The following is a 27,472-nucleotide window of genomic DNA, read 5'->3' as shown; positions in this document are numbered from 1 at the left end:
AAGGTTGTTGCTGTGACACCACTCAACTAGCTGGTACATCTCACTCCTGTACGCCCTCTCGTCTCCATCTGAGATTCTGCCAACACTGGTGTATCATCAGCAAATTTATAGATGACATTTGAGCTGTACCTAGCCACGCAGTCATGGGTATAGAGCAGTGGGCTAAGCACACGCCTCTGAGGTGCGCCAGTGTTGATCGTCAGCGAAGAGGAGATATCACCAATCCAGACAGATTGTGATATTCCAGTTAGGGAGTCGATCCAATTGCAGAGAGAGGTACAGAGGCCCAGGTTCTGTAGCTTATCGATCAGGACTGTGAGAATGATGGTGTTAAACGTTGAGCCATAGTCAGCGAACAGCATCCTTACATAGGTGTTTGTATTGTTCAGGTGGTCTAAAGTCGTGTGAAGGGCCATTGAGATTGCATCTGCCGTTGACCTATTGTGGCGATAGGCAGACTGCAGGGGGTCCCGGTCCTTGCTGATTCAGGAGTTCATTCTAGCCATGTCCAACCTCTCAAAGCATTTCACTACCGTAGACATGAGTGCTACTGGGCAATAGTCATTAAGGCAGCTCACACTACTCTTCTTAGGCATTCGTATAATTTTTGCCTTTTCGAAGCAGGTGGGAATTTCTGACAATAGCAGTGAGAGGCTGAAAATGTTCTTGAATACTCCAACCAGTTGGTTGGCACAGGTTTTCAGAGCCTTACCAGGTACTCCCTTGGGACCTGCTGCCTCGCAAGGGGTTCACCCACTTGAAAGACAGCCTAACATTAGTCTCCAAAACAGAGATCACAGGGTCTCCGGGTGGACAGGATCTTCACAGCTGTAATTATGTTCTCCCTTTCAAAGCATGCATAGAAGGAGTTGAGCTCTTCTGGTAGTGAAGCATCGCTGCCATTCAGGCTATTGGGTTTTGCTTTGCAGGAAGTAATGTCTTGCAAACTCTGCCAGAGTTGGGGTGCCTCAGATGTTGCCTCCAACCTCGTTCGGAATTATTTCTTTGCTCTTGAAATAGCCCTCCACAAGTTATACCTGGTTTTCTTGTACAGACCTGGGTCACCAGATTTAAAAGCCACAGCTCTAGCCTTCAGCAGACGATGAACCTCTTGGTTCATCCACAGCTTTTGGTTTGGGAATGTACAGTAGGTTTTTGTAGGCACACACTCATCCACACAGGTTTTAATGAAGTCGGTAACAACTGCAGCATACTCATCCAGGTTTGAAGAGGAACAGTGAATATGGTCCAGGCCACCGATTCAAAGCAGTCCTGTAGGCGTTCCTGTGCTTGCCTTGTCCAAACCTTCTTGGTGCTCACTGCTGGTGCTGCTGTCTTCAGTCACTGCCTATACTCAGGGAGCAGAAGTACAGCCAGGTGCTCAGACTTTCCAAAGTGAGGACGTGCAGTAGCACGGTAGGCACTCTTGATGGTCATGTAACAGTGGCCCAGTGTGTTGTTTCCTCTGGTACTCCAAGTGATTTGTTAATGGTAATTACTTAGTGACTTTCTCAGGCTAGCCTGGTTAAAATCCCTCACAATGACAGGGAAGGCATCAGGGTGTGTTGTTTCGTGCATGTTGATTCCATTGCTCAAATCGTCTAGAGCCTGTTCGACATTGGGCTGAGGTGGACTGTACACTACTACCAAAAATGATCGCTGAAATCTCCCGCAGCTGGTAAAATGGACGGCACTTACTTGCGAGATATTCCAGGTCTGGTGAGCAGAATTGGGACATCACTGACACATTTGTGCACCAAGAGGAGTTGATCATGAGGCATACACCACCACCTCTACTTTTGAGAGACGGACACCCCTATCCTGACTATGTAAAGTGATCCCATCGATCTAAATCACTGTGTTCAGTACGGAAGGGTTAACCAGTATTCCATGAAACAAAGGATGCAAGTGGTTCTAATGTCCCTCTGATACAGCACCCTAGCTCTGAGATCTTTGATTTTATTTCCTAGCGACTGTACATTTGCCAGCAAGATAGTCAGTATTGGGAGTCAAAAACCCAGTTTTCTTAAACGCATCTGTATTCCTGACCACTAGCCACATTTCTGTTTCCTGCAAAGAGTCTGGCAAGAAGTATGGTCACAGTCAGCATTATTTCCATCAGTTTTAAGCAGTGACGGATTATTCAATGGCATTAAGACATCTTTATTAACAGTACAAACCTTGGAAGCTGTTGTGATTCTCAGCTGTATCAGCCTGAAACGGGAATATTTAATCATATCCATCAAGCTGTGCTGCATGAGATTGCCTTCAAGGCACCCCAGAAGCATTTGGCATATAGCTAGAACTACACACACAAAATGCTGGGGGAACTCAACAGGTCAGGCATCGAGCGGCTCATAACCGACTGTTTATTCTTTTCCATGGATGCTGCCTGACTTGCTGAGTTCCTGCAGTATTTTCAATGTGCTACTTTGGATTTCCAGCAGCTTTATCATATAGCTGGAATACAGATTGATTTAGCTAAATTATTTGAGTAGAGTTCTTCTTGTTCCTCACAAATTTATAAAATGTATTTGGACATTTTTATGTTTTATCTACCAATAATTTTCATAATCTCTTTTCTTTATGAAATTCACCTTTCGTTTCATTCCTATATTTCCAGGCTTCTATACATCTGAATAAGCTTCCTTTTCTTGCCTTATCATGTCCTCTATGCACCTTGACATCGACAAGACCTCTAATTTTGACTGCCTACCCCCAACCAACCCTTTATTCTTTGCGAGAAATGTTAACTCTGGACCTCTTGAATATCCTTCATTGCTGTGAGTGATTTAGCTTCCAAGTAGCTGTTTCAGTCAACTTGACTAAATCACTTCTCAGTCCAGTAGAACTTATCCAACTTTAATTTAGTAATGGTGATAAAGCATCTACTTAATATGCAACAATTTTTTGCCTAAAAATCAATAATTAAAAAAACAAGTGAAATCCAACACAAGTTTGCATAGCTTGTGTCTCTGAGGGCGAATCATCTATCTCCCATGTCAACATAATCCAGGCGCCTGCCACTCTCTGTGTTTGTCTAAGGAAAAAGAACTTGCCTGATGAACTGCTTTCAACTTCCTCTTCTCGTCTCAAACCTTTACTGCTTCATGTTTCAAATTTCCACACCTGAGAAAGATTTTGACCATCGACCCTATAAATGCCTCTTACAATTTTGTATTCTCCTATCAAGGTGCTTCTCAGACTCTGACACTCCAGAGAAAACACACTGTTTTCCATATTCCATAAAAGTTCATCCAACCTTTCCATATGGCTGTTACTTTCTAATCCAGGTGACAGCTTGGTTAACCTCTTCTGCACCCTTTCTAAAGCTTCCACATCCTTCCTGTAATGTGGTGGCCAGAACTGTACCACAATACACCAGATGTGGCCTAACCAAAGTTACATAAAGCTGCAACATGACTTCCCAACTATTATAGTCAACTCCTCAACCAATGAAGGCAAGCATGCCATATATCTTCATTACCACCCAATCTACTTGTGCTGCCAGCTTCCAGGAGCTATGTACTCGAACCCCAAAATCCCTTTTACGTCAGTGCCTCTGAAAGCCCTGCCATTTACTGAATCGTTTTGTCTTACATGTTACTTCCCAAAGTGTTATACTTTACACTTGCCCAATTTAAACTAAATCTGCCATTTCCCTGTTGTGTTTTCAACCAGTCTATATCTGACAGTTGTGACAATATCACCTCACTGTGGGTCTCTTTTACCTTAATCTTTTGGATCAGCCTACTACGTGGGAGCTTGTCAAAAGCTTTACAGAAGTCCATGTTGATAACATCCACTGGTCCTATCTCTCTTATTAATCTTCTTCATTTCCTCCTCAAAAAAAACTCTTGTCAGATTGGTCAGACATGACCTTCTCCATTCTAGGCAATGAAGACAATCTCTTATCATCTGTGTTTTTCCAAATGTGAGTCAATCCTGTCCTTACGAATCATCCCCAATAATTTCCCTATCACTGATGTAAGGTTCACTGGCCTACAAAGTGCTTGATTATCCCAATTTCCCTGAAAGAAAGGAATAATATTGGTTCTTCTCCAATTCTCTGGGACCTTACTTGCCTTGCCTGTGGCTAAGGAGGATACAGAGATCTCTATCATGATGCCAGCAATCTCTTGTCTTGCATCCTTCAGTAACTTGGTCCCATCAGGCTCTGAGGACTTGTGCACTTCATGGTCCTTATGACCCAACATCACCCCCACCTTGACATCCACATACTCCTTCCCTGATCTCAGCATCCTCCCATGACTTCTCTACAGAATACCAATGTGAAGTATTCATTTAGTACCTCATTAATATGTATATATAAAATGTCATGGAATTTTCTTTTTATCTTACTTGCCAAGGCCCTTTTTGACCCTTGCTATTTAAGTTATTTCCTGTTTCCTTACTATCTCTCAAGAGTCCTGTCAGATTACTCTGATAAAAAATTTACTTTGAACAATGAATATATGTGTCCTGTTTTTCTACCTAAGTATACATCTCTCGACATCGAAGACTGCCAAACCTTGCCATTCTTATCATTGTTCCTCACTCATTTCATATCCTTTGAAACTTTGAGAATGATAACTCATTTCAACTCTGTCTCTCCTCAAAGGACATCTTTATCTCAACGTCGTAAAGCACCATTATTAAGATTTGCTTTAGACAGGCTAACAATCCATTTCCTTTTCTAATTCCTTGTATTACCTTTTGTTCTGTTTGGTTTGCTACATTACATGTCATCAATAACGTCCTTGTGCACTCATTTAATTTATCTTCTATATTCTGCACACATCTTGTGTCTTCACAATTTACTTTCCCATCTAACTTTATATGATAAGGAAGCTTAGAATACAGGAATTTAAATTAATGCAAAAATAAATTAATGCAAGCAGCATTACCCAAATTTTAATAGTACCCATTTAGTCACATCTTGCCAAAAATACAGTGAACCTTCCTGTTTTGTTTCCTGTCTGTTAAGCGGTTCTTAATATTTGCTAATAAAACACACTATTCTCAGAGACTGCCATTTTGTGTGAAAGCCTTCTAAATTACTGAACACATTCTTTTGTCTGCCATCGTCTTTATTTCCTATTGCAATTGTACTGTCTGCATGTAGGAAACCCATGTTAACTTTTTGTACTTTTTTAAACATACCTATTGGAACTTATATAATTTTTATATTTTCAACTCTTTAACATTTTTTTTCTCTGTTGGATTTCAGTAACCCATACCTTCTGTTCCTTTCCCATTTCTAATATTCCATCTGGCTTCTCTCTTCATTGATTTTTGTTTTCCATTTCTATCTGTCCATCACCCACATATCTAACTACTCGGTTTCTTCTTCCTTGTCTTACCTTCTTATCTCCTTCCCCATATGGTTACATCAGCCCATCATTATTCCCTTACTTGGTTTGATTTATCACCTTCCACCTACCGCCTCTACCTTCCCCCTCACTAACCATCCCAACTCCCACCCCCACTCTCACCCCCACCAGCCTAGCTCCATCTACCCATTTGAAAAAACACAAATTCCCTTAACTGTTGCCACTTACCACCCAACAGCCTGTGTCTCTAAACTCTCTCCTACCCTCCTGGCTTATTGTTCTCATTATCTACCTCCTCACCCGGTTCCATCTCATCTCTCCCTCTCATCTCTTTATACTATTTTCCGGCTACACTTCCAGACTTACTTCACAGTTTCAATCTGAAACATTAATCCATTGCTTTCCCTCCACATTTGGTGCTTGACCTCCTGAGTTCCTCCAGCTGCCTGGTGGTTTTTATTGCTCCAGATTCCAGCAGCTGGAGACTGTTGTGCCTTATTGCTCTCTTTAGCAAAGTTTTAAGTTCCTTCCTTTGGTCTATTAGTAAGTTATGTGTCAAATTATTTTGTTAGTTACAGTTGATCAACATTTACTGTTTTATTTCTCAATGCAGTTCATAATTGTTCTAAAGAAAGGGTTATTTATTTAAACGTTAGCCATTCATTAATTGTAATACAGTTTTATAATTTACGCTGTCAAATTTGCTCCTTCCACCTGTGCTAAAAGTTATCAGAATCCTGTCATGTTATGATCCTGTATCATCGTATAACCCTTGATCCAAATATAGCCTCCTCCACATTTGAATAATAGTCAAACTTACCTGGAAAGCCAATCTTAAATCCACTCTTTGAACTCATTCTCAAGACTAACTGAAAATGCAGTCTCTGCAGTCTATTTCGAAGGTTAGATTCAATTACAATCATTGTTTTACACGAACTTTCTTATAATTTCTTTATTTATTCTGTCTCACATTCTTACTAAAAATATGTATAAACTAACCCTATCAGCATTTTCTGATCTTTGTTGTCTACAAATTAATTTTACTGGCTAAGATCCTATCCTTCTCCTGTTTCTATTCTGAATTTCTGTTACCATAGCTCTTCTACACTGTTTATTTTCTACTCTCTTTTAAATGACCAGCCTTGGATGCTTCACAACCACATCTCCATGGTGGTTACTAGATTAAACCTATCACTTTTAATCAGCTTTTAATTTGTATATTGTTACATGCCTCATGTGACTGTCTTATGACCGTGATGTAATTGAGTGTCTTATGAGCATGATGTAATGGTCTTACGGAGGTCACATGATGTAATTTTCCCACCAGTGAGGTCACACGATGACCTGTTCTCAACAGGTATATAAAGGAGACCCCTGATGTGACGCAGTTAGTTTTCAGTTTAGTTTTGTGTGAGTTACTCTGTATTGCTGCGTATTCGTCTTATGATGCAGTTTTGTTTTAAAGTGGAGTTCTACTTTCTATTGTAAGTAGTATTAGAGAGTGAAGACCTTATCAAAGTAGAGGAATTCACAGAGTCAAGTAAAGCTGATATCGTTTGGTGGTTTTGGAGAGGATCGACCTTTCTTGAATCTTCGTTCAAGAAAAAGTGACCTGCAACTGAGATATCCCCTGCTAAAGTAGGAAGGATAGTGCAGTGTCTATTCTCCAGAGGAAAAGGTCAGTTCCTTTAAACCGTTTTAGTTCCGTCGTTGTGAATCCTGCAGACAAGGCAGATTCTGGCTGGGATCAGCAGTAACGTTACGTCTTCGAGGAATTCTTTACTTCAGGAAAGACTCTCCTAATTGACTGTATTAATCTCTTGGACTTTCGAATTTCCCATTCTAAGAACTGTGTCCAAATTTACCACTTTAGGAACTGTTTTCGCATTTACCCTTTTAAGAACTGTTCCAGAGTTGCCGTATAGCAGTTAACTTCCGGTTAAGTCAGTCGTTTAAATACTTTTCGCTATTTTTTTTGAGCAGAGTTTAATAAATGTTTGTTTGCTTTTTATAAAACCTGACTCGATTCTATATTCATTGTTGCCTTTATTTGACAATATATAATTGCAAAAGGTTTGCACATTCAGAAATGATACTTCCACATGTTGATTTAGTCAATGGCATTTCATTACCTTTGTTAAATTCCCCGTCCCTGCCTGATACACTTTGCTGATTTTAAACTAAATCCTTCCACTCTTCTACAGCCTTTACTTGCACCTACTTACTTTGTCTTTACCCCTTCCTATATCTTCCACTACTATCCCATGTTCATACTCCACTGTGCAACCCCCACTATTAATTTAGAGCCCGCTTCTGTTCAGACCACACAGCCCCCAATATTAGTTTAAAGCCCTTTCCTGTCCAGACTGGAGCAGTTCCACTCTCTTGACCCCAGAAGTTCGGGTCCAGTGGTACGAAAAGTCGACATAAATTGGGGTCTTCCTTGGTTGAAATAGATGACCATGACTTCTGAGCCTTGTCATGCAGTTTGCTCTCCGTGAAGTGTTGCAATAACTCCTTCCTGACTGTTGGATCTCTCTGTTCATCCCATCCACACAGTTGACCAGAGCTGACTTCATGTGCGAGGTCAAGCATGTCTCTATCTCACCAGGTATAAGGCCCACCATCTACCCTCACATCGTGCCTAAACAGTGTGACGGGGTGCAGCCACTGTCACATGCAAACAGCTACTTGAAGCGACAGGTGAGAACTGAGTATCTAGTGGGGCTACCCCTTCCCTGGACACCCCATACACCCCAGCTGAACTACTGGGGGGTGGAGGTAATTGCATGGACTAGATTCTTCCTCCTTTTGTACTGTTCTGCTGGGCGACATCTTCGGTAATGCTGTTCTAAGCCAAATGTGCGCAAGGCTCAAATACCAATCCCGACATGTGAGATCGTCTACACTTTAAGTTTGACTGCAGTTTCACAATTCTCTTGCATTCACACCTTACTTTTCTTAACTATTACTCAGATATGATTACTTCCTGACCATGGGATGAGACTGCCTCCTGGATGAAAGTATCCAACTCCCACTTTCTGTTGCCCTTCTATGCTTCCTCAATGTTCCTTGACACTTATAATCTTAAATCTTCTCTTTAAAGACTTGATTACCATAAATTCATATGGGTGGAAAGATTTATACGGTGTGCAAAGGAACCGGATGTGTGGGAGGTCAGTGGCTGTACAGACTAAACAGAACATTATCAGCTCCACTGCATTTGACCAATACTAATTTTCCATTTTTTCAACTAAATAATAACAGCACAGTAGAACTTAAACCTGTAGTACGAAATGTGTTTTTGAAGATTGTATCTGTAGCAATTGTTAGATTTAACAAATGGCTTACTCAGTAACAAAATTCCAATGCATGTTTGTCTTGTGAATTAACAATTACAAAAGAGTTAACTGAAGACGCAAATAAGGAATCAGCAAAAAGTCATTTGAGCTCTTTCCTCTGATATCTTAGATGCCTCATTATAGCATTGCAGAATTATAGTTGTTAGATATACATATACTAGATGTAATTTTCTCAGTAATCCTGCAGTGAAGAAATCATGATCATTAGTTATTTACTGAGCATCAATATGTGAGGCTCATCCCAGAATGTGGGGCATGCCTAAAGCGTCCTTTGTATTGTTATTTGTCTGCATAAAATCCAAGCTCTTGAGAAGATGAAAGCCATACATTATAAGTAATAGCGGTAAATTTTAGAATTCTACACTGATTATAATACTTTACAAATTTACCCTCAACCCTGCCAATTATAAGCATTGCTTTATAAACACTTGTTCTGTACACTGTATAGTATTTATATTTGTTTAAGAAAGAAATCTATTTATATTTTAGAAGGAAATTATTTCATAAAGATCTAGGTGTATGTGTTATGAAGAATTGCAACATAAAAGGCCATTTGGCCCAGCTGGTGTATGTCAGGCCTCATCTGGCTTATCATTAAATAATGCCGAGAAATCTGCTGGTGGGGGTTTGTCCGTGTATATGCATATGTATCAGTCAATTCTCTGTGGCACTGCACGCAGGGAATTATAATTGAGCATGACCCTGAACTGAAATAGAGACAGAGGGCAAATATAATTGGGCAAGAGGATGCGAATGTTGGGAGATCATTTTAAAGTCATACACAGTTTTTAAATATATTTTAATCAGAAATTTCTACATCCAGATTTAAAATGGAAACTTTTAACCTAATCTTGTCATGGTGAACTGTGTCTTTAACCCTCAGTGAGAACAGTGTAGCATTTCTAATGAAAGAAGCTGACAGGAAGTATGCACAGATGTTTGATTTTTATTATAGATCATGATGTTTATATACTGTACGTTGTGTGTTTATAAATCGTGGTGTGTACTTCTTGCGGAGAAACATACACACATTTCCTAACACAATTCAAAAGCCCACCGCGATGCAAAATGACATGTAGCTTTATAAAAATGTCTACAAAACATTTCCCTCCTCAACCACTACTTCACCCCAAATGAGAAGACACAAATACAGTAATTTGGATGTATAAGCTCCACAAAAAAAGGCAAAATACTGAAGGCACTCTATCTGCAAGTTTCAAATTACAGTATTCGATTAAAAACGATGATAGAATTTAGACTTTTGTCGTGTTACAGAATAATAATATAAAAATAATACAAAATTCATAACAGATAGCAATGGTTGTGTTTTATGTTTATGTCTTCCTTCCTTTATACATTTCACACCTCCAGATTCTGCAAGCTCAGAAAATGGTTCTGTGGTTGATACTTTATGGAAAACCTTTACCTGCGCATGTTCTTTTTAATACTGCTCTCTGATGCCTGACACGTAACAATAAATTCAAACTTCTATGCGGTTCTTTTTGCCTAAAATAATTCGTTTTAATATTAGGAAATACTGAAGATGTGATATGCAAGTAAGATTAAACTGCAATGAGTGAAAATTTATTTTTATTTATCTAATAGGTTAAAGGTTTAAGGTTAAAGTGACATTTACTTACAGTTTAGCTGAAAGAAAAAATTATTGTTGTGCTTGCAGTTTCAGTGCTTGCAAAATCTGAGGTGTGAAATTTATAAAGGCAGGAGCATATAAACATAAAATACTACCTGTTATGAATTTTACATGTGATTTGCCCTGGAAGAAAATTAGAGTGCTAATTTCCAGTTTGGGAAATACACCAAATCAGGTAAAAATTAGAGACATTGATGTGACTAGATTTGTTGCTGCAATGCAATGTAGTTTAATCTCTCAAGTCAACATAAAATGTAAAATAAACCTCATTATGGAATGGCAGCATTTGAGTAAATTACACTGGAAGCTTCTGTTAATTCAGACATGTGACACAGATGTTATTGGGAGGTGGGGGATGCTGCCAACCAGTGCTGTACAATATTCAGACTTGGTCTCACCACATAATAAATTTACTTTGAATGTTGTCATCAAAGTACATATATGTTACCATGTAGTACCATAAGATTCATTTTCCTGCAAGTGTTTACAGGAAAAAAGAAATACAATAGAATTTTGTGTAAAACTATACCTAAACTGACAAAGACTGACAAAGAACCAATGTGCAAAAACTACAGAACTGTACAGATAAAAATGATACTGAGAACATGGGTTGTAAAGAGTCCTTGAAAGTGAGTCTTTTGGCTGTACGATCTGCTTAGAGTAGTGGTGAATGACGTTGTCCATGTTGGTTCAGTACCCTGATATCATTCATGTAATATGCAATTGCACAATGCATTTGAAGACACTACATTATAAATATTAGCAAATGTGAATTACATGAAATTAAAGAGAAACGGATATAATATTAACTAAGGCACAGAGTACTGGTGAATGTTTTTCAAACCAGTATGAACTATTTAATGCTGTTCCCTATTGGATGTGCCTTTTTCCTTCATTGACCTTTTCCTCTACCAAGTCCAAAATAACTCAGTCTAAATGTAACACATGTGACTGATTTTTTGAACAGTATGAAAGATAAGCTTTTCATTGTATCTTGGGACATGTGACAATAATAAACCAATTTCAATTGCAATTCTTCAAACTGTGTTTTTTTTTTGCTTCTAGTTATGAGTATGTGCTTTTTCACATTCTGTAATTTTACTTCAGTTTCTTGCTCAGCTGAAGATCATGGATTACAGCCTTCTAGTTGGTATTCATGATGTTGAACGAGCCGAACAGGATGAAATGGAGTTTGAAGATGAAGAGGATGAAGGAGAAAGTGATGGAGCTGGAGGCCAAATGACAGGGTCTTGTGGAACACCTCCAGACAGCCCTGGAAATACACTGAACAGCTCAAGACCATTGGCACTTGGTGAATTTGACCCAACTATTGACGTGTATGCCATAAAAAGCCATGAAAGTAAGTAAACGCATAACATTAAAAATATGTTCAATATATGATGCGTGTTGTTTACGGTGGCTATAACTAAGTGATTTTTGATATTATTATGTTAATACAGGATATGAGAGTAAAATATATATGGAATTCTGGTAAATGTATTACTGGTTTCCCTCAATATATTGAGTTTGACTTGATGAAGATGCAGATTTCTAAAATAGATCTTTATTTTTCATGCGTAATAAACATCATTATCATCTACATGGTTACTTTTAGTGATTCATATACCTCTCTGATTCATTATCTTTCAACCTTCAGTAGAATCATAGAGTCCTACAGCACAGAAATGTGCCTTTTGCCCCAACTGGTTCATGCTAACCAAAATGGCCCCATCTGCACTCGTTCCATTTGCCAGCATTTGGCCCATAACTTTCTAAATCTTTCCAATCTAAGTACCTGTCCAACTGTATTTTAAATATTGTCATTGTGCCTGGCTCAACTACTTCCTCTGGCAGTTCATTCCACGTGGAGGTCACCCTTTGTTCTCCTCACTCCTATTAAATCTCATTTCTCTCAACTTAAACCTATGTCTTCTAGTTCTTTATCCCGGGGAAAAAAGACTGAGTACATTCACCCTATCTGTGCTCCTTATGATGTTATACACCTCCATAAGATCGCCTGTCAGCCTCAAACACTCCAAGGAATAAAGTTCCAGCCTGTCCAGCCTCTCCTTATAACTCAGTCCCTCAGGACCAGGCAATATCCTTGTAAATCTTTTCTGCACACTTTCTAGTTTAATAACATATTTCTGGCAGCAGGGCAGCCAGAACTGAACACAATACTCCAAGTGCAGCCTCATCAACAACTGCACACTGACCTCCCAACGTTTATTCTTCGTGCCCTGACTGATGAAGACTAGCATGCCAAATGTCATTTCACCACCCTGTCTTCCTGTGACTCCGCTCTCAAGAAGCCATGTTCAAACTCAAGGCTCCTCTGTTCTACTACAGTCCCCAGGGCCTTACTGTGAGTTTTAGTACCCATTTGTCCACCACTCTGTAAAACCTGTTGTGCCAATCATGTAGTCTGAACAAGATAGGCTGAAAGACTTGTTCCTGTGCTGTGTTCTATGTTCTATATTCCACAAAAATCACCCCTCGGTCTCCTATAATCCAGTGAAGATATATCCACCCCATCCTCATAATCTTTTATTCCAGGCACAACCTGGTTGCTACTAAATCCTTGCTGTAGTGTGGCTACCAGAATTCTATGCAGTATTCGTAGCTCAGTCAAACCAACATTTAATAGGACTGCAACAATATGAGTGATCTGTGATCCCAGTATAGAACTCCTTCTCTCTCCAAATCTGCGGAACATTCCATTCTATCTTTTGTTTGTCTTTATTCTTGCAACATTTTTCAATCTCTTCACCAACATGGCCTGACTGTTCACACGCCTCCACAGGGGCCCGTGTTGGGACCGCTTCTTTTCACATTATATGTCAATGTTTTGGATGACAGAATTGATGGCTTTGTGGCCAGGTTTGCAGATGATACGAAGATAGGTGGAGGGGCAGATAGTGTTCACGAAGCAGGGAGTCTGCAGAAAGACTTAGACGGATTTTGAGGATGGGCAAAGAAGCGGCAGATGGAATATAGTGTAAGGAAGTGTATGGTTATGCACTTTGGTAGTAGCAATAAAGGCATAGACTGTTTTCTAAATGAGGAGAAAATTCAGAAATCAGCAAAGAGATTTGTGAGTCCTCATGCAGGACTCAAATTGCAGGTTGAGTTGGTGGTGAGGAAGGTAAATGCAATGTTAACATTCATTTCAAGATGATATGAAAACAAGAATGTAATGCTGAGGCTTTATAAGGTATTGGTCAGACTGTGCTTGGACTACTCTAAGGAATTTTGAGCTGCTTATCTGAGAAGGGCTCTGTTGGCATTGGCGAGGGTCCAGAAGCGGTTCATGAGAATGATTCCAGGAATGAAAGGGTTAATGTATGAGGCTCTGGGCCTGTAATCACTGGAGTTTAGAAGAATGAGGGACAATCTCATTGAAACCTATTGCATATTGAAAGGCCTAGATAGAGTGGGCACAGAGAGAATGATTCCCGTAGTGGGAAGTCTAAGACAGAGGGATGTCCCTCAGAACAGAGATGAGGAAGAACAGAGATGAGGAAGAGATGAGGCCAGAGGATGGTGAATCTGTGGAATTCATTGCTGCAGATATCTGTGGAGGCCAAGTCATTGGGTATACTTAAATAAGAGGTTGATAGAGTCTTGATTAGTGAAGGTGTCAAAGGTTACAGGGAGAAGTTTTGGAGAATGGGATTGAGAGGGATAATAAATCAGCCATTATTGAATGGAGCAGATTGATGGATCAGATGGGCTAATTTTAATTCTGCTCCTATGTCTTATGGTCTCATTTGTAACTTCTGTGGCATTTTATTGTTCGGCATCTGAAGTTCCATTTAGCTACATTTACTTTGCTGTCCAGTTTTTAATCTCTGGCTCTTTAAATAACTTAATCGGGTTGGTAAATGTGAAATAAATTTATAAAGCTAGTTTATTAATATATTTTATATTCCCAGTTGTTTTGTTATCTGACCTTTCCAACAACAATCACATTGTAGTTCCTTTTCTTAAATTGACCATAAAATAATCGGCCTCCCCTACTGTCAAGATGAAGCCACACTCAGGTTGGAGGAACAACACCTTATATTCCATCTGGGTAGCCTCCAACCTGATGGCATGAACATTGACTTCTCTAACTTCCGTTAATGCCCCTCCTCCCCTTCACACCCCTTCCCTTATTTATTTATTTAATATGTTTTTATTTTTCTCCTTTTTTTCTCTCTCTCTTTTTTCTCCCTCTCTCCCTCTCACTATAACTCCTTGCCTGCTCTCCACCCTCTGGGCTCCCCTCCCCCCTTCTCTTTCTTCCCAGGCTTCCTGTCCCATGATCCTCTCCCTTCTCCAGCCTGGTATCCCTTTCGCCAATCAACTTTCCAGCTCTCCCCTCCTGTCTTCTCCTATCATCTCAGATCCCCCCTCCCCCCCCCCCACTTTCAAATCTCTTACAACCTCTTCTTTCAGTTGGTCCTGACGAAGGGTCCTGGCCCGAAACGTCAACTGTACCTCTTCCTATAGATGCTGCCTGGCCTGCTGCGTTCACCAGCATTTTTTGTGTGTGTTGCTTGAATTTCTAGCATCTGCAGATTTCCTCGTAGCCTGGTGTTCCCTTGATTTTCTTTAGAACACAGGAGCAACGTTTCATGGAAATAGGTTTCTAGTGTATATGGTTAAGGTGCTTCCTCGTGGTCACTTCTGGCCTTGTAAGACTGGAGCAATTCCCAGAGAAGACACAATGTGCAGTAGCCAGTGGGTTATTCAAAAGATCAAGGATCTACTAAGCACAAGGTTTCTGTGCTTAGCAATGCTGACCAGTGGCAAAGAACTCAGCCCTCCAGACTCTGGTGATGTTACCCTCATGTATTCCTCATTTCTGTCTTTCCATCTGGTCCTTAAGCCTGTCTGAATCTTTTTTCTGCATGCTAAGCTCAAACACTCAGTCCTGTAGCCAAAAATGCTCCAGCCATTGAAGACCCCTTTGTCCATCCCAAGTCAGCACTTAATCCTAGTCCAGCTATCGCTTAGTCAGTATCTCTCTCACACGAATCACTCGCGCAAAATTCCTGTCCCTTTCCTCCATCAGATCTCCAATATTGTGAACAATCGCTCACAGCCCTAATCTCCATCAGCTTTAATGAGTGCACAGTTTGACTTCAGCTCATCTTCATTTTGCAATCTTTCGAAATAACAAATGGCCTTCAGCATCTTCTCAAGAGCCTTATTGCAGTAGGCAGATCCAGGAGAAGTACACGTGTGCTTTATTTTCAGAATACTTTAAACTCTTAACTGACTTAGACCTGCTTCCTATCAAGCCTTAAGATATCAATTTTACAACTTTTCACAAATAAGAGACCAAGAAGGCTTTTTTGAAATAATGGCATCATGCTCTCAAGTCTGACATTGTTTACTTTGATACCTGGTGTCTCCTGACTTTGGCTTCAACATTGTAATGTCCCTTAAGACATGTACGGCTACATCCATTAATACTGCTACCAGTACACCATTATCATGGTCATTATTAGTACAACAGTTACTGACACTATTATTCCCTGCTGTTAGCCTTTTCAGTGAGTTGTAAACAAATAATGTCTTCCAACTAAACCATGCTGTTTTCCCTCAAGTATTGAGAGAGGGAACTACTGTTCATCAGGTGAGGGTGGTTATTCTTGAACATCACTGTAGAAGTGGAGAAGATTGTGATACAGGTGGAAGGTGTTCCCATGCCAGCTGAAAAACCTGTAAGAGATTAATCATGCACTTCAACTCCCTGTTCACAGCTTTGTAAGTCACATCATCTTAAATGCTCACTTTTAATCATGTTCTCTGATTGTACCATCCTTCCTGGCAGTTAGTTTCATTCTTTCAATTCTTTGAGGGAAAATGCTTCCTCAAAACATCTCTACTCCTTCTACCTATCACATTAAATCCATGCTCCCTATTAATTGACCATTCTGCTCTTTTACAAAAATCATTCCTGTTAGGTCCATTTTCCCGCGCCTTTCTCAAGTTCAAGTTCAATTTTATTGTCATTCATGCATACTGCCGAAGGAAACAATGTTTACCTGGACCAAGGTGAACAACACAGTACATTTAACTCACAAACAACATATAAAGTAATATTACAACAAATAAATTAACAAGCAGTAATATATATTCCAGAAGACTGACATTTAGCATGAGGTGCATTTATGAAACAAGTTAAAAAGTAAACTGTGTAACACTTCTGGCGCTTCATAAGTGACCAGGCCTGAGCGGTGGCAGGGAGTTCAGTAGTCTGCCGGCTGGGGAAAAAGCTGTTTCCCATTCTAACAGTCCTTGTCCTAATGCAACAGTTTTTGAGATTGTGGGACGGATGGGCGGGATCCTCAACAATGCTAAGGGCTCTGTGTATGCAATGCTCCTGATAAATCTATTGGACGGATGGAAGAGAGATCCTGATTAACCTCTCAGCAGTTCTGTGTTCTAAAAAAAATTACCCCAGGAGAGCCAGTCTTCATTCATGATGAAAAGCCTCCAGATATGGAAAAATATCTGCAAATCTTTCCTGCAAGTATTTGGACATGTACCGAATGAAGAAAAGGGATGCCCCGGTGCCGTCTGACTAGAGGCCTGTGCAATCGAAAACCAAAGTGCCACAGGTGCTGGAAATATGAAGAAAGCAATGAATGCTCTAGCTAGTCAGATTAGGCAGCCACTGTGGAAAGAGGAACAGAGCTAACATTTCATGTTGAAGTTCCTTTCTTGGCTGATGGATCTGATAAACGCTGATTGACCTGAAGTGGAGTGGAAAAAACCTGCACCCTTAATGCCATTTACGAAATTCTGGTGCAGTCAGTGTAGGGAAGTGAAATCCCTGTTGTTTTGCACTTCCCTTATATTCTTTATATACTTCCTTTACTTCCCTGGGGCTTTTTGGAGCTACTTACCCTGCACTAGAGGGAGTGGCTTTAGGGTGAGAGGGGGAAGTTAGAGGGAGGTAACCAGAATGCGTTACCTCTGTCATATTTCCCCCTCTCACCCTAGTGGAAGCAGACACAATAGTGGCATTTGGACAGCCACAAGAACGTGAAGGGAATAGAGGAAAATGGATTGCTTGCAGGCAGATGGGATGGTTTCATTTGACACTGTGGTTGGTTTAGACATTGTGGGCCAAAGGACCTTGTTCCTATGCTTTACTCTTCTATGTTTGCTAAAATTGCCTGTTGATGCTCTTCTGTTAAAATTATTGTATCATTTGTTAACCTTCTAACCACAAAATAACTCTCACAGCCATAAATTTCTTGAACCTCAGTCAACTCCCTCCTGATGTTCTTATTCCACCCTCATCTCTCAAAAAATTCTGCAGCCAGGAGCACTAAAGTTCTATTTTTACCGTTCTTTAATTCACATTTCAGTCATAGAAGCAATATCACACTTCCACAGCTTCTGCCCTCAGGTTTGCCCTTAGCATTTGTAGATGTTACCATGTGGACAGAATAAAGTTTCTTTTATCCTATCAAAGCAGTGTTGTTCCTCTCCTCACCTGGTGGCGCATCAGGCAGCAATCTCGCCATTTCTTTGGCATTTTTCTGTTTTTCACAAGGCTAAGTTGCGAGCTCGATGCTCAACAGAGCAGGGATGCAATGAGTGCAAGGTGCCAGCCAGATTCGAACCCAGGACCACTCACCTCAAAGTCCAGTGCAGGTGCCACTACACCACCAGTTGTCCTCATCGAAGCAGTGTACCCAATCCGAAATACTCCTGATCAAGGATCCTTTGAAATGATCTATGTAAATTATTACCTTTTCCACAACAGCAATATTTATTGGCATTGAGAAGACTTACAGCTCAATACTAATTAATGCCAGCTTTCCAACAGAACGGGACTATATGTTATGATTTGGAAATCCCCACACTGAACGCATAATTCCGGCGTAGAAGAAAACCATTAATTTAAATTATAGTCAAACTGAGATCCTAGAATCAAAATAATAATGCTCCAGCCTACATTATACAGAGAAATTGGAGAGTTACACACTACATAATGACAGGTTAACTATTATCAAGAGGAGCCTAGATGTGAGGAATATAACATTGTGGGCAGAATGAGGCAATATCGCTCTGTACCTGATACCTGACTTGAACCAACTCGCACTAATGATGAAACAAAATAGGTAATGCTGTATTTCTGGCGTTTTCCATTATCGGCAGTATTTTGCTTTTCTACAACCTCTTTCATGATCTATCAACTGCATGATTTAATTTTTTTTTACCCACTCGGCTTTGAGTTTTAAAAATTCTATTTAAATTTTGAAATAAATTTGATAGCCTGCAGTCAATAAGACAAATTCACTGCAGTCAACTTGTGAGCAAGAGTCAGGCTAAATCAAATCTAGAAACAGTTTCAGAATCAGAATCAGGTTTAGTATCACTGGCCTATGTCGTGAAATTTGTTAACTTAGCAGCAGCAGTACAATGCAATGCATAATAGAGAAAAAAAAATGTGTTACGGTAAGTGTAGATACTGTATATTAAGTAGTTAAATTTGTGCAAAAATAGAAATAAAAAAGTAGTGAGGTGGTGTTCATGGGTTCAATGTCCTTTCAGAAATCAGATGACAGAGGGGAAGAAGCTGTTCCTGAATCACTGATTGTGTGCCTTCAGGCAATGAGAAGAGGGCATCTCCTGGGTGATGGTGGTCCTTAATGATGGGCGCTGCTTTTCTGAGGCACTGCTCCTTGAAGATGTGTCACGCCTAGTTCCTTAATATTGGATTGGTGTAGCTATACATTTCCATTGGTGCCAATTATAGTCTAATTTAGGAGAAAGATAGGCATCTAAACAATTTAGCACAGAAGCTCAGTTTATCAGAGTAGAGTTTTATAAAACTTATTTTGTAAATTTAATGCATACAGTTGCACAGCTGACCTTTAGTCATGCCTACTAGGCGGTTCAATAGAAACACAAAACTGAGCTTCAGTGCTAAATTGTTCAGATGCCCATCTTTCTCCTAAATTAGACTATAATTGGCACCAATGGAAATACACAATTACGCCAATCTAATATTGACAAAATAGGCATGATACATTCACAACTTTTCATTTCCTTCTGTCAAATACAGATAAATAATGAAGGAATAACTAACCCCTCTGCCAAGGATCACCAGTGTAGTTTGTTTCTTTTTAAAAATAGAGCACAGAAAGTGCCTTATAAGAGTGATGATTTTTTAAAATATGCTTTAAAAGATTCAAAATAATTTTTTAAATTATACAACATGTGTAAATAATTCACATTAATTTCTACACCTAGATGGAATGTTATAAAAATTTTTGGAGGATAATTACATGAAGTGAAATTCGAATTAGACATTTCTCTTGTCTATACAGACTGCTTCTATTTCTCCCCTCGCCCCACTTTCTTTGCAGACTCAGCATTTTGAATATCCACTGACACCTGGTGCCATCCCATTGATTTACTGTTATATTAGTATCCAGTCATAAGCGAGTATTCTTGTGGGATTTATGAGATGCAAAATAGCTTGGTGAAAAAAACTCATTAAATCCCAATGAGAATAAACATTCTTCAGTTGTAAAAAAGAAATGGGAAATTTGTTATATGTTCCCACTGCAACTTGTCTTGTACAAGTTATTTCACTGTAATAATGACCTTATTTAATACTTTCCAACTGGATAATACATCTTTGCCTTTGTTATAACCACATCTTGTTCACATACTCAATATTTATTTTCCAGATTCCCAGAGGAAGGAGGTGTACTTCTTGGGAATTATTGACATTCTGACACATTATGATGCAAAGAAGAAAGCAGCACATGCTGCCAAAACAGTCAAACATGGTGTAAGTAATTTCTGCTTTCATTTTTTTTACATAATTGCTTTGAGGTCTAAAGCACAAACGAAGAGAGTCAGATATAGCAACAGAAACAAGAGAAAATCTGCAGATGCTGGAAATCCAAGACAAAGCACACAAAATGCTGGAGGAATTCGGCAGGTCAGGCAGCATCTATGGAAATAAATAATCGATGTTTCATGCTGAGACCTCTCATCAGGACGGGAAAAACGCTGTGAAGATGAGTATCAGATATAGGAGCAGAATTTAAACCATTCAGCTCATCGAGTCTCTTCCGCCATGCAATCATGGCTGTTTTTTTTCCCCACCTACCACATTCTTCTGTCTTCTCCTTGTAATTCCTGACCCACTTACCAATCAAGAACCTATCAATCACTGCCTTAAAGGCACCCAATGACTTGGTCTTTACAACCCTCTGTGGCAATGAATTCAACAAATTCAGCACCCCCCCCCCCACTTTCCACTGGCAGAAGAAATTCCTCCTCATCCCCCTCCAAAAGGGGTGTCCTTTTGTTCTGCGTCTGCCCTTGAATTCTCACTTCCTCTGTCGATGGAAACATCCTGTGTCTGCTCAATCCCGGCATTTCAGTCTTTGGTAGATTTCAATGAGATTTCACCACCACCCCTCCCCCTGCCCCCCCCCCCATCATTCTGATCTCCACTGTCTACAGGGCCAGAGCCATCAAACATTCCCCGTATATTGAGCCTTTCATTCTTATGCATCTCCTCTCGACCTTCTCCAGGACCAGCATCTCTTTCCTTCGAAACGGCCCAAAATTACTCTCAGTACTGTATTGCAAGCGTACTGTAACTTTCGGGAGAAGGTCGTTTTGGTCTTTGATTTACACTAAATTACTGTGGGTATTGTTTTTTAGTACTAAAACTATCCTTTCTTTCTTTTTCAATCTTTTTATTAGTTTCACATAGCATAGTAATGGTACAAAGTTATTGGGAATACAGTGTTATAATTGGCACAGTTAATTATAAAGCCAGTTGACACTTAAATGATAAAACTCCCAATCATATAGGATACAGATGAACAATATAAAACAAAGAAAAATATCTAAACAAAATCATGAAAAAGGAAAAAAAAATAGAACTGTAACCCCCCCCCAAAAAAAAACTAATCTAAACAGTATTAATCAACTAAACTTTAAAAAAGGACATGGGCTGTTATGTAACATCATTAAAAAAAATGAAACCTTAGTGTCGACGACTCCGTTCCTTTCAACCAATATTACAATGAAATAAAATAGGTTTGGCAAAGGTCATATGAAAATGTTGAATAAATGGCCTCCAGCTCTTTTTGAATTTAATAGAGGGATCATAAGCAACACTTCTAATTTTTTCCAAATTTAAACACAGCATAGTTTGAGAGAACCAATGAAATATGGTAGGAGGATAATCCTAAAACTATCCGACTATCCTTCACACGGTATGCTCTACTAAGGTCCAAAACACACACAATCTACTTTCACACAGCAGCCCATTCTGAAAGTGTGACTCCATTGGAAGCGCGCAATCTTTTAGTCCCATCTGCCTATTCAGGTGGAATTAAGAGATGTTGGCCTAGGTTTTGCTGCATCTTGCAGTTCCATGTGGGACGACCAGTGTTTCTTAGCATGACGGAATCTGTTCTTGGATTGTGCGCCAACTTGTATCTGCAGAGTCCACTATTCATTTGAATTAGTAGTTATTGTCAGTAATTTGTAAAACTTCAGGGAAGAAGGGTAATGAATAAGGAAAAAAGATAGCTTACATTTTTAAACTATTTCTGGAAAGTGTATAATTGTTTTAATTTACACTTGGGCAATGTATTGAAGGATATGGCCCTAATTCAAGCAAATGGGATTAGTGTTGATGGACAAAACGGTCATCATGGACATGATGGGTTTTTCTGTGCTGTAAAACTCTAGGGCTCTGTATAGGACATTGGTGAAAACATATTTGGAGCACTATGTATTGGCCTCTTTACTTATGAAAGGATATTGATGATTGGAAGCAGTTCAGGTAGTTTACTAGACTGACACCTGGAAGAGGCAAGCTACTTTATGAGGAAAGATTGGGCAGGCCTAGTTTCTATGTGCTGCAGTTTTGAAGACTAAGAGGGAACTTTGATGGAAACATAGCAAATCCAGAGTGGTTTTGGCATGGTCGATACCAAAATATATTTCCTTCTGCGGAACAGTGTAGAACTAGGCATTACTGTATGAAAATACCTTCATTTATAAGGTAAGGCTACTTTACTAGGTACAGGAGTGGAACCCATTATGGTCCTCTGCTGCTGTAGTCCTCCCACTTCAAGATTCGACATGTTCTGCATTCAGAGATGTTCTGCTGTACACCACTGTTGTAACGTGTGGTTATTTCGCCTTTCAGTCAACTTGAACCAATCTGGCCATTCTTCTCAATCCTCTCTCAATAACAAGGTGTTTTCATCCATAGAGTTGCCACCCACTGGATATATTTTGTTTCTTGCAGCACCCTCTGTAAACTCTAGAGACTGCTGTGCGTAAAAGTCCCAGGAGATCAGCAGTTTCTGAGGTACTCAAAGCACCGCATCTGGCACACCACAGCAGAGCCACGGTCAAAGTCACCTAGATCACATTCCTTCCCCATTCTGATGTTTGGTCTGAACAACAACTGAATCAGTCAGGTTTAATATCACCGGCAAATGTCCTGAAATTTGTTGTTTTGCGGCAGCAGTGCACTGGAATACATAATTTTTAAACGCTATAAATTACAATCAATATATACTAAAAATATAAATTAATTAAGTTGTAAAAAATGTGAGCAGAAAAATAGTGAGTTAGTGTTCATGGATTCATTGTCCATTCAGAAATCTGATGGTGGAGGGGAAGAAGCTGTTCCTGAAACATTGCGTGTGTGTCTTCAGGCTCCTGTTCCTCCTCTTTGATGGTAGTGATGAGAAGAGGGCATGTCCTGGATGATGGAGTCCTTAATGATGGACGCCACACTATTGAGGCATTGCCTTCTGAAGGTGTCCTCGGTGCCAGAGAGGCTAGTGTCCATGATGGAGCTGCTGTGTGTACAACTTTCTGCAGCTTTTTCCGATCCTTTGCAATGGCCCCTCCAGAAGGTGAAGCAACCAGTTAGAGTACTCTCCATGGTACATCTGTAGAAATTGGCAAGAGTGTTTGGTGACATGCCAAGCATCCTCAAACTCCTAATGAAATATAGCCGCTGCCATGCCTTCTTTGTAATTACGTCAGTGTGTTGGCCCCAGGATAGATCTTGTGAGATGTTGACACCCAGAAACATGGAATTGCTCACCCTTTCCACTGCTGATCCCTCAATTAGGATTGCTGTGTGTTCCCTTGACTTCCCCTTCCTGAAGTCCACAATCAATTCCTTGGTCTTACTGATGTTGAGTGCATGGTTGTTGTTGAGACACCGTACAGCTCCTCGTCACCATCTGAAATTCTGTCAACAGTAGTCGTGTCATCAACAAATTTATAGATGGCATTTGAGCTGTGCCTGGCCATACAGTCATGGGTGTAGAGAGAGTAGAGCAGTGGCCTAAGCACACAATCAGCACCGGTGTTGATTGTGAGCAAGGAGTATATGTTATTTCCGGTCTATAGTCTCTCGCTGAGAAAGTCAAGAATTCAGTTGCAGAGGGAGGTACAGAGGCCCAGGTTTTGGAGCTCATTGATTAGAACTAATGGCTTGATTGTGTTGTATGACTAAACCGCTTGACCATGTCTGCATGCTTTTATGCTTTGAGTTGCTGCCACATGATTAGCTGATTAGATATTTGCATTAATGAACAAGCATATAAATGTGCCTAATAAAATGGCCACTGAGTGAGATAGAGATGAGTCAAAAGCTTTTCTCTATGGGCCATGAATCTTTACAGCTCTTCCTCCAAAGGGCAAAGGAAGCGTACGCTCTGAATATTTTTAAGGAAGAGGTCAATACATCCTTAATAAGGGGATGAAAGGTTGTCACAAATGCAGAATTGAGGTTGCAAACTAAATTAGTCATGACCTTAAAAGGTGGAGCAGACTCAAGGGGCCAAGAGGCCTATTCCTGCTTAAATATATCGCTCTGTATGGGGGTATATCATTTTTCATTATTTTGAAGTACATTTAGTTAAATTTTTTTTGTTATTTATGTTTAATCTTTCCTCAATTCTTCCCAATGACTCTTGACAGCTTTGACAGATATGCTAAACACAAGGTGGGGATTTACTGCCCATCAAAGGCTTCCAGAGTGGTGTCGTGAGGTGGGGGCAAGCTCTGGCTCTCTCACGTCATCCCATTGCATCTTCCAACACTCTGCCACCACTCAGGACCTCATTGCTTGGCTCCAGGACCACCTGGACCCGAAAGGTCCAATGAATTTGACTTTCCAGACCCTAAGATGACAAGTTTTGTTGCATGAAAGGATATGGACAGCGCCTGGCAAGGCATGAAAATTTGGGCAATTGTGATAAAACATGGAGAGCTGCCCGGTATTAACATTTAAACAATGCCATCAGCAACAGATTCAATTGCTATTTGTCTTTTATGCTTATTGGGTGTCAGATCTGTCTCTGCTTCAAAAGCTCTCCACAGCTGAGTATATGGCAATGAGAAATTATTCTAGTAACCAATAATTCATTGGTAGAATATAAATGTTCCTCAGCTTGATGGAAGGTTTGAGTATAAACAACTTCCTTCCATTCTACAATTTATAATTAATAACTAGTGAATAATTATCCACTGTTCACTTCGGGCCCAGTCAACGGAAAGAAATGAATGGCAGTAATTGGCTCACACATTATTCCCTCCAAGGATTTTTTAATAAAAAATATTTATTCAAAGTCTCCTATTGGCAAAATATGTTTAGATAAAAGCATTTGAAAGCTGATAAATGGAGAGTGATAATTGTATATTCTTTCATTTGTAGGCTGGTGCAGAAATCTCCACTGTGAATCCAGAGCAGTACTCGAAGCGTTTTGTGGAATTTATCACCAGTATTTTGACATAGCCGAACATGTGCAACAACTGGGAGGGGTGACAATGACTTTGGAATGAAATGGGCTATAAGAAGTGGCACCTACAGCATTTGTCTTGATGAAAGCATTCCCTTGTTTACATCTTCTAATTATGATTGTCGGAAAATAGCTTTAACTGCTTCCTGAAAATCCCAGCACAATTCTCCCAATTAATGACTTTGTTTCGTGGGAAGAATATAAAAACGGTTGGAGTGCACTGCAGAAGCAACCCTCTGAGACCAGCTGTGACGGAACTTTGTGGGGAGAGGTACTTTGAATGGGAAGAAACTGCATGTTAATTGACACACAGTAATTACTGGTATCAAATTATAAACTGTGGATCGGTTTATCACTTGAACTGAAAAGATTGAGAGCAGTATTTGCTTCACTTGCTAATGTTACACCTGTTGTGTACACTGGCACTCCTCGACATGGCTTCATAGTTTATCATTTCCTCAAAGGGAATTCTGTCATAATAGAATCTTAAAACTTATGTAGAATTATGTAGAAATAAATGTGTCTCATCCCCACTTTGGAGGCTTGTATTATATGTGTTTAAAGTTGCAATTCTTTCAGGGATGAAATCCAATTAAAAATACAATTTTTAAAAATTCAGCCCCTCCCAAAAAATTACCTGAATTGTTATATGGTGTGGAAAAGATGAGCTTTAATTGTTAAGATCTGCCTTATTTTTATTTCACATGAGTTTGGGCAACATTTTACTACATTTCTGATTTTTTTTTGTTTTGGAAAGAAAAATGTAAGATAAAGAATATGAAGTCACATGGGTTATTTTATACACATCAAATCCATTGTGTTTGTAATTGAAACAGAGTGGGAAGTGAATTAACATTTGTAATACCTAGGACAACACATCATAATGAATAGGGTCTTAATTTCACAATGCATAAACCAGATCCAGGATTTTAAAGAATTCTTATTCTGGGATGTGCAGCCCACATAGTTGCATAGTGAACAGCTTTCCCTCATAAATATGGTTTACAATAAAATACCGTTGGATAAAGATTATTCTTTCAACGATCTAAATGTTCCTCCCAAAATTAAATATGGAATGTCACAACCTTTCATTCTTTCGCATTGATATAGGCTCTGGAAACACAGTGATAGTACTTCAGATTTCATGGTTGCATTTAAGTTCCTCCAACATTATGTCAGGTGGGGTTATTTTGTAAATATGTAATAAATGGTTGCCTGAAACTTTTTAGTGCTCATCTGTGAATTGATCTTTTCTTTACTACTTCCACTGTCTCATTAATTATGGAGATTATGCCTTGTTAAGTAAAATGTGCTTAATACCATCAAGAATACACTGTGCAACAAGTGTGCCTTTATTTGAGGTAAACCTTGGAAAACGCTCTTATGACGATACAGATTCCATTAGCGGCTGTGCCATCCCCAGCAGCTGGAAATATAAGCAAGCAAAGGAGTGCCAGAATGTCTTTCCTATTAAAAATGTGTCATTGTTGTTTGGACTGCAATTTTTTTTAAAAGAAGTGCTTCACATTAGGTAGCAATTTTACCTAAGTTGTACTAGGATTCTAGCGAGGATCAGCATCTTCAGTGGCCAAAGGCAATATCATCCATGTGGGTATGTAATAATTTAACATGGTTTTGTTACTCTTGGTATAGTGATGTTAACACTGTAATGTAAATGTACAGTTATATATTTTATGTATTTAAAAGAAAATTCCATAATCTTTGTGCCGGTCACTTTCATTTCAAATTTTCTGTAGGATGCTATAGTTTCCATTAGTACTAGGACTGCAAGAAACAAGTCCCACCTGGGCGGGGGGGGTGTAAAAATGAGGTACACGTACCAAGATATTTGGACAAAACCTTCCTTCTGTGGCTCACCTGTGTATTTTAAATCCTGTTGGCAGCTTACAATTTAATGCACAATGTTTTGTCTGTTATTCATTCATGTAGATAAAATGTATTTTTGTTTAAGTGAGGCAACTTTATAAAATATGTACTAGTGCTGCATTTGACACACTCCATACCTAAGCTTTGCTTTATGAAATAAAGTGCCCTGTTGTCTCAAAGAATGTTGGAACAAGTGTTATTTTCATGTTGGTGATTAAAATGGAATTGCCTGTCTTAACATTTCCTAAAGCACCTGGGGAAAAAATCGAACTGATGCCCAGCAGCAGTTTGAGTTCTTATCCAGACACTGCATTTGACCACTACTTTTTTAATGGACTAGGAAGTACTGCTGGGATTGAGCTGTTCGTGCTAACAACTGGCCCAGGTGGTACATCAGAGTTTACATCACCCTGATCC

At 39.5% G+C, this 27,472-nt stretch overlaps 1 protein-coding gene across 3 annotated transcripts in view; it reads left to right on the top strand.

Annotated features, from left to right (window-relative positions):
* The window catches only part of pip4k2aa (phosphatidylinositol-5-phosphate 4-kinase, type II, alpha a), a 296,126-nt gene extending 268,898 nt beyond the window's left edge, over nucleotides 1-27,228 (top strand). For all 3 annotated transcript variants that reach the window (XM_063044236.1, XM_063044235.1, XM_063044237.1), the window contains exons 8-10: nucleotides 11,454-11,706; nucleotides 20,054-20,157; nucleotides 25,084-27,228. In XM_063044236.1, the coding sequence (XP_062900306.1) occupies nucleotides 11,454-11,706; nucleotides 20,054-20,157; nucleotides 25,084-25,164 (438 nt within the window). In that variant the 3' untranslated portion in view covers nucleotides 25,165-27,228. The remainder of the gene's footprint in view (nucleotides 1-11,453; nucleotides 11,707-20,053; nucleotides 20,158-25,083) is intronic.
* The last annotated feature ends 244 nt before the right edge of the window (nucleotides 27,229-27,472 follow it).

The sequence above is a fragment of the Mobula hypostoma genome, chromosome 3, assembly GCF_963921235.1.
Source record: "Mobula hypostoma chromosome 3, sMobHyp1.1, whole genome shotgun sequence".
Lineage (NCBI taxonomy): Eukaryota > Metazoa > Chordata > Chondrichthyes > Myliobatiformes > Myliobatidae > Mobula > Mobula hypostoma.
This window is presented reverse-complemented; position numbering and strand designations above follow the sequence as displayed.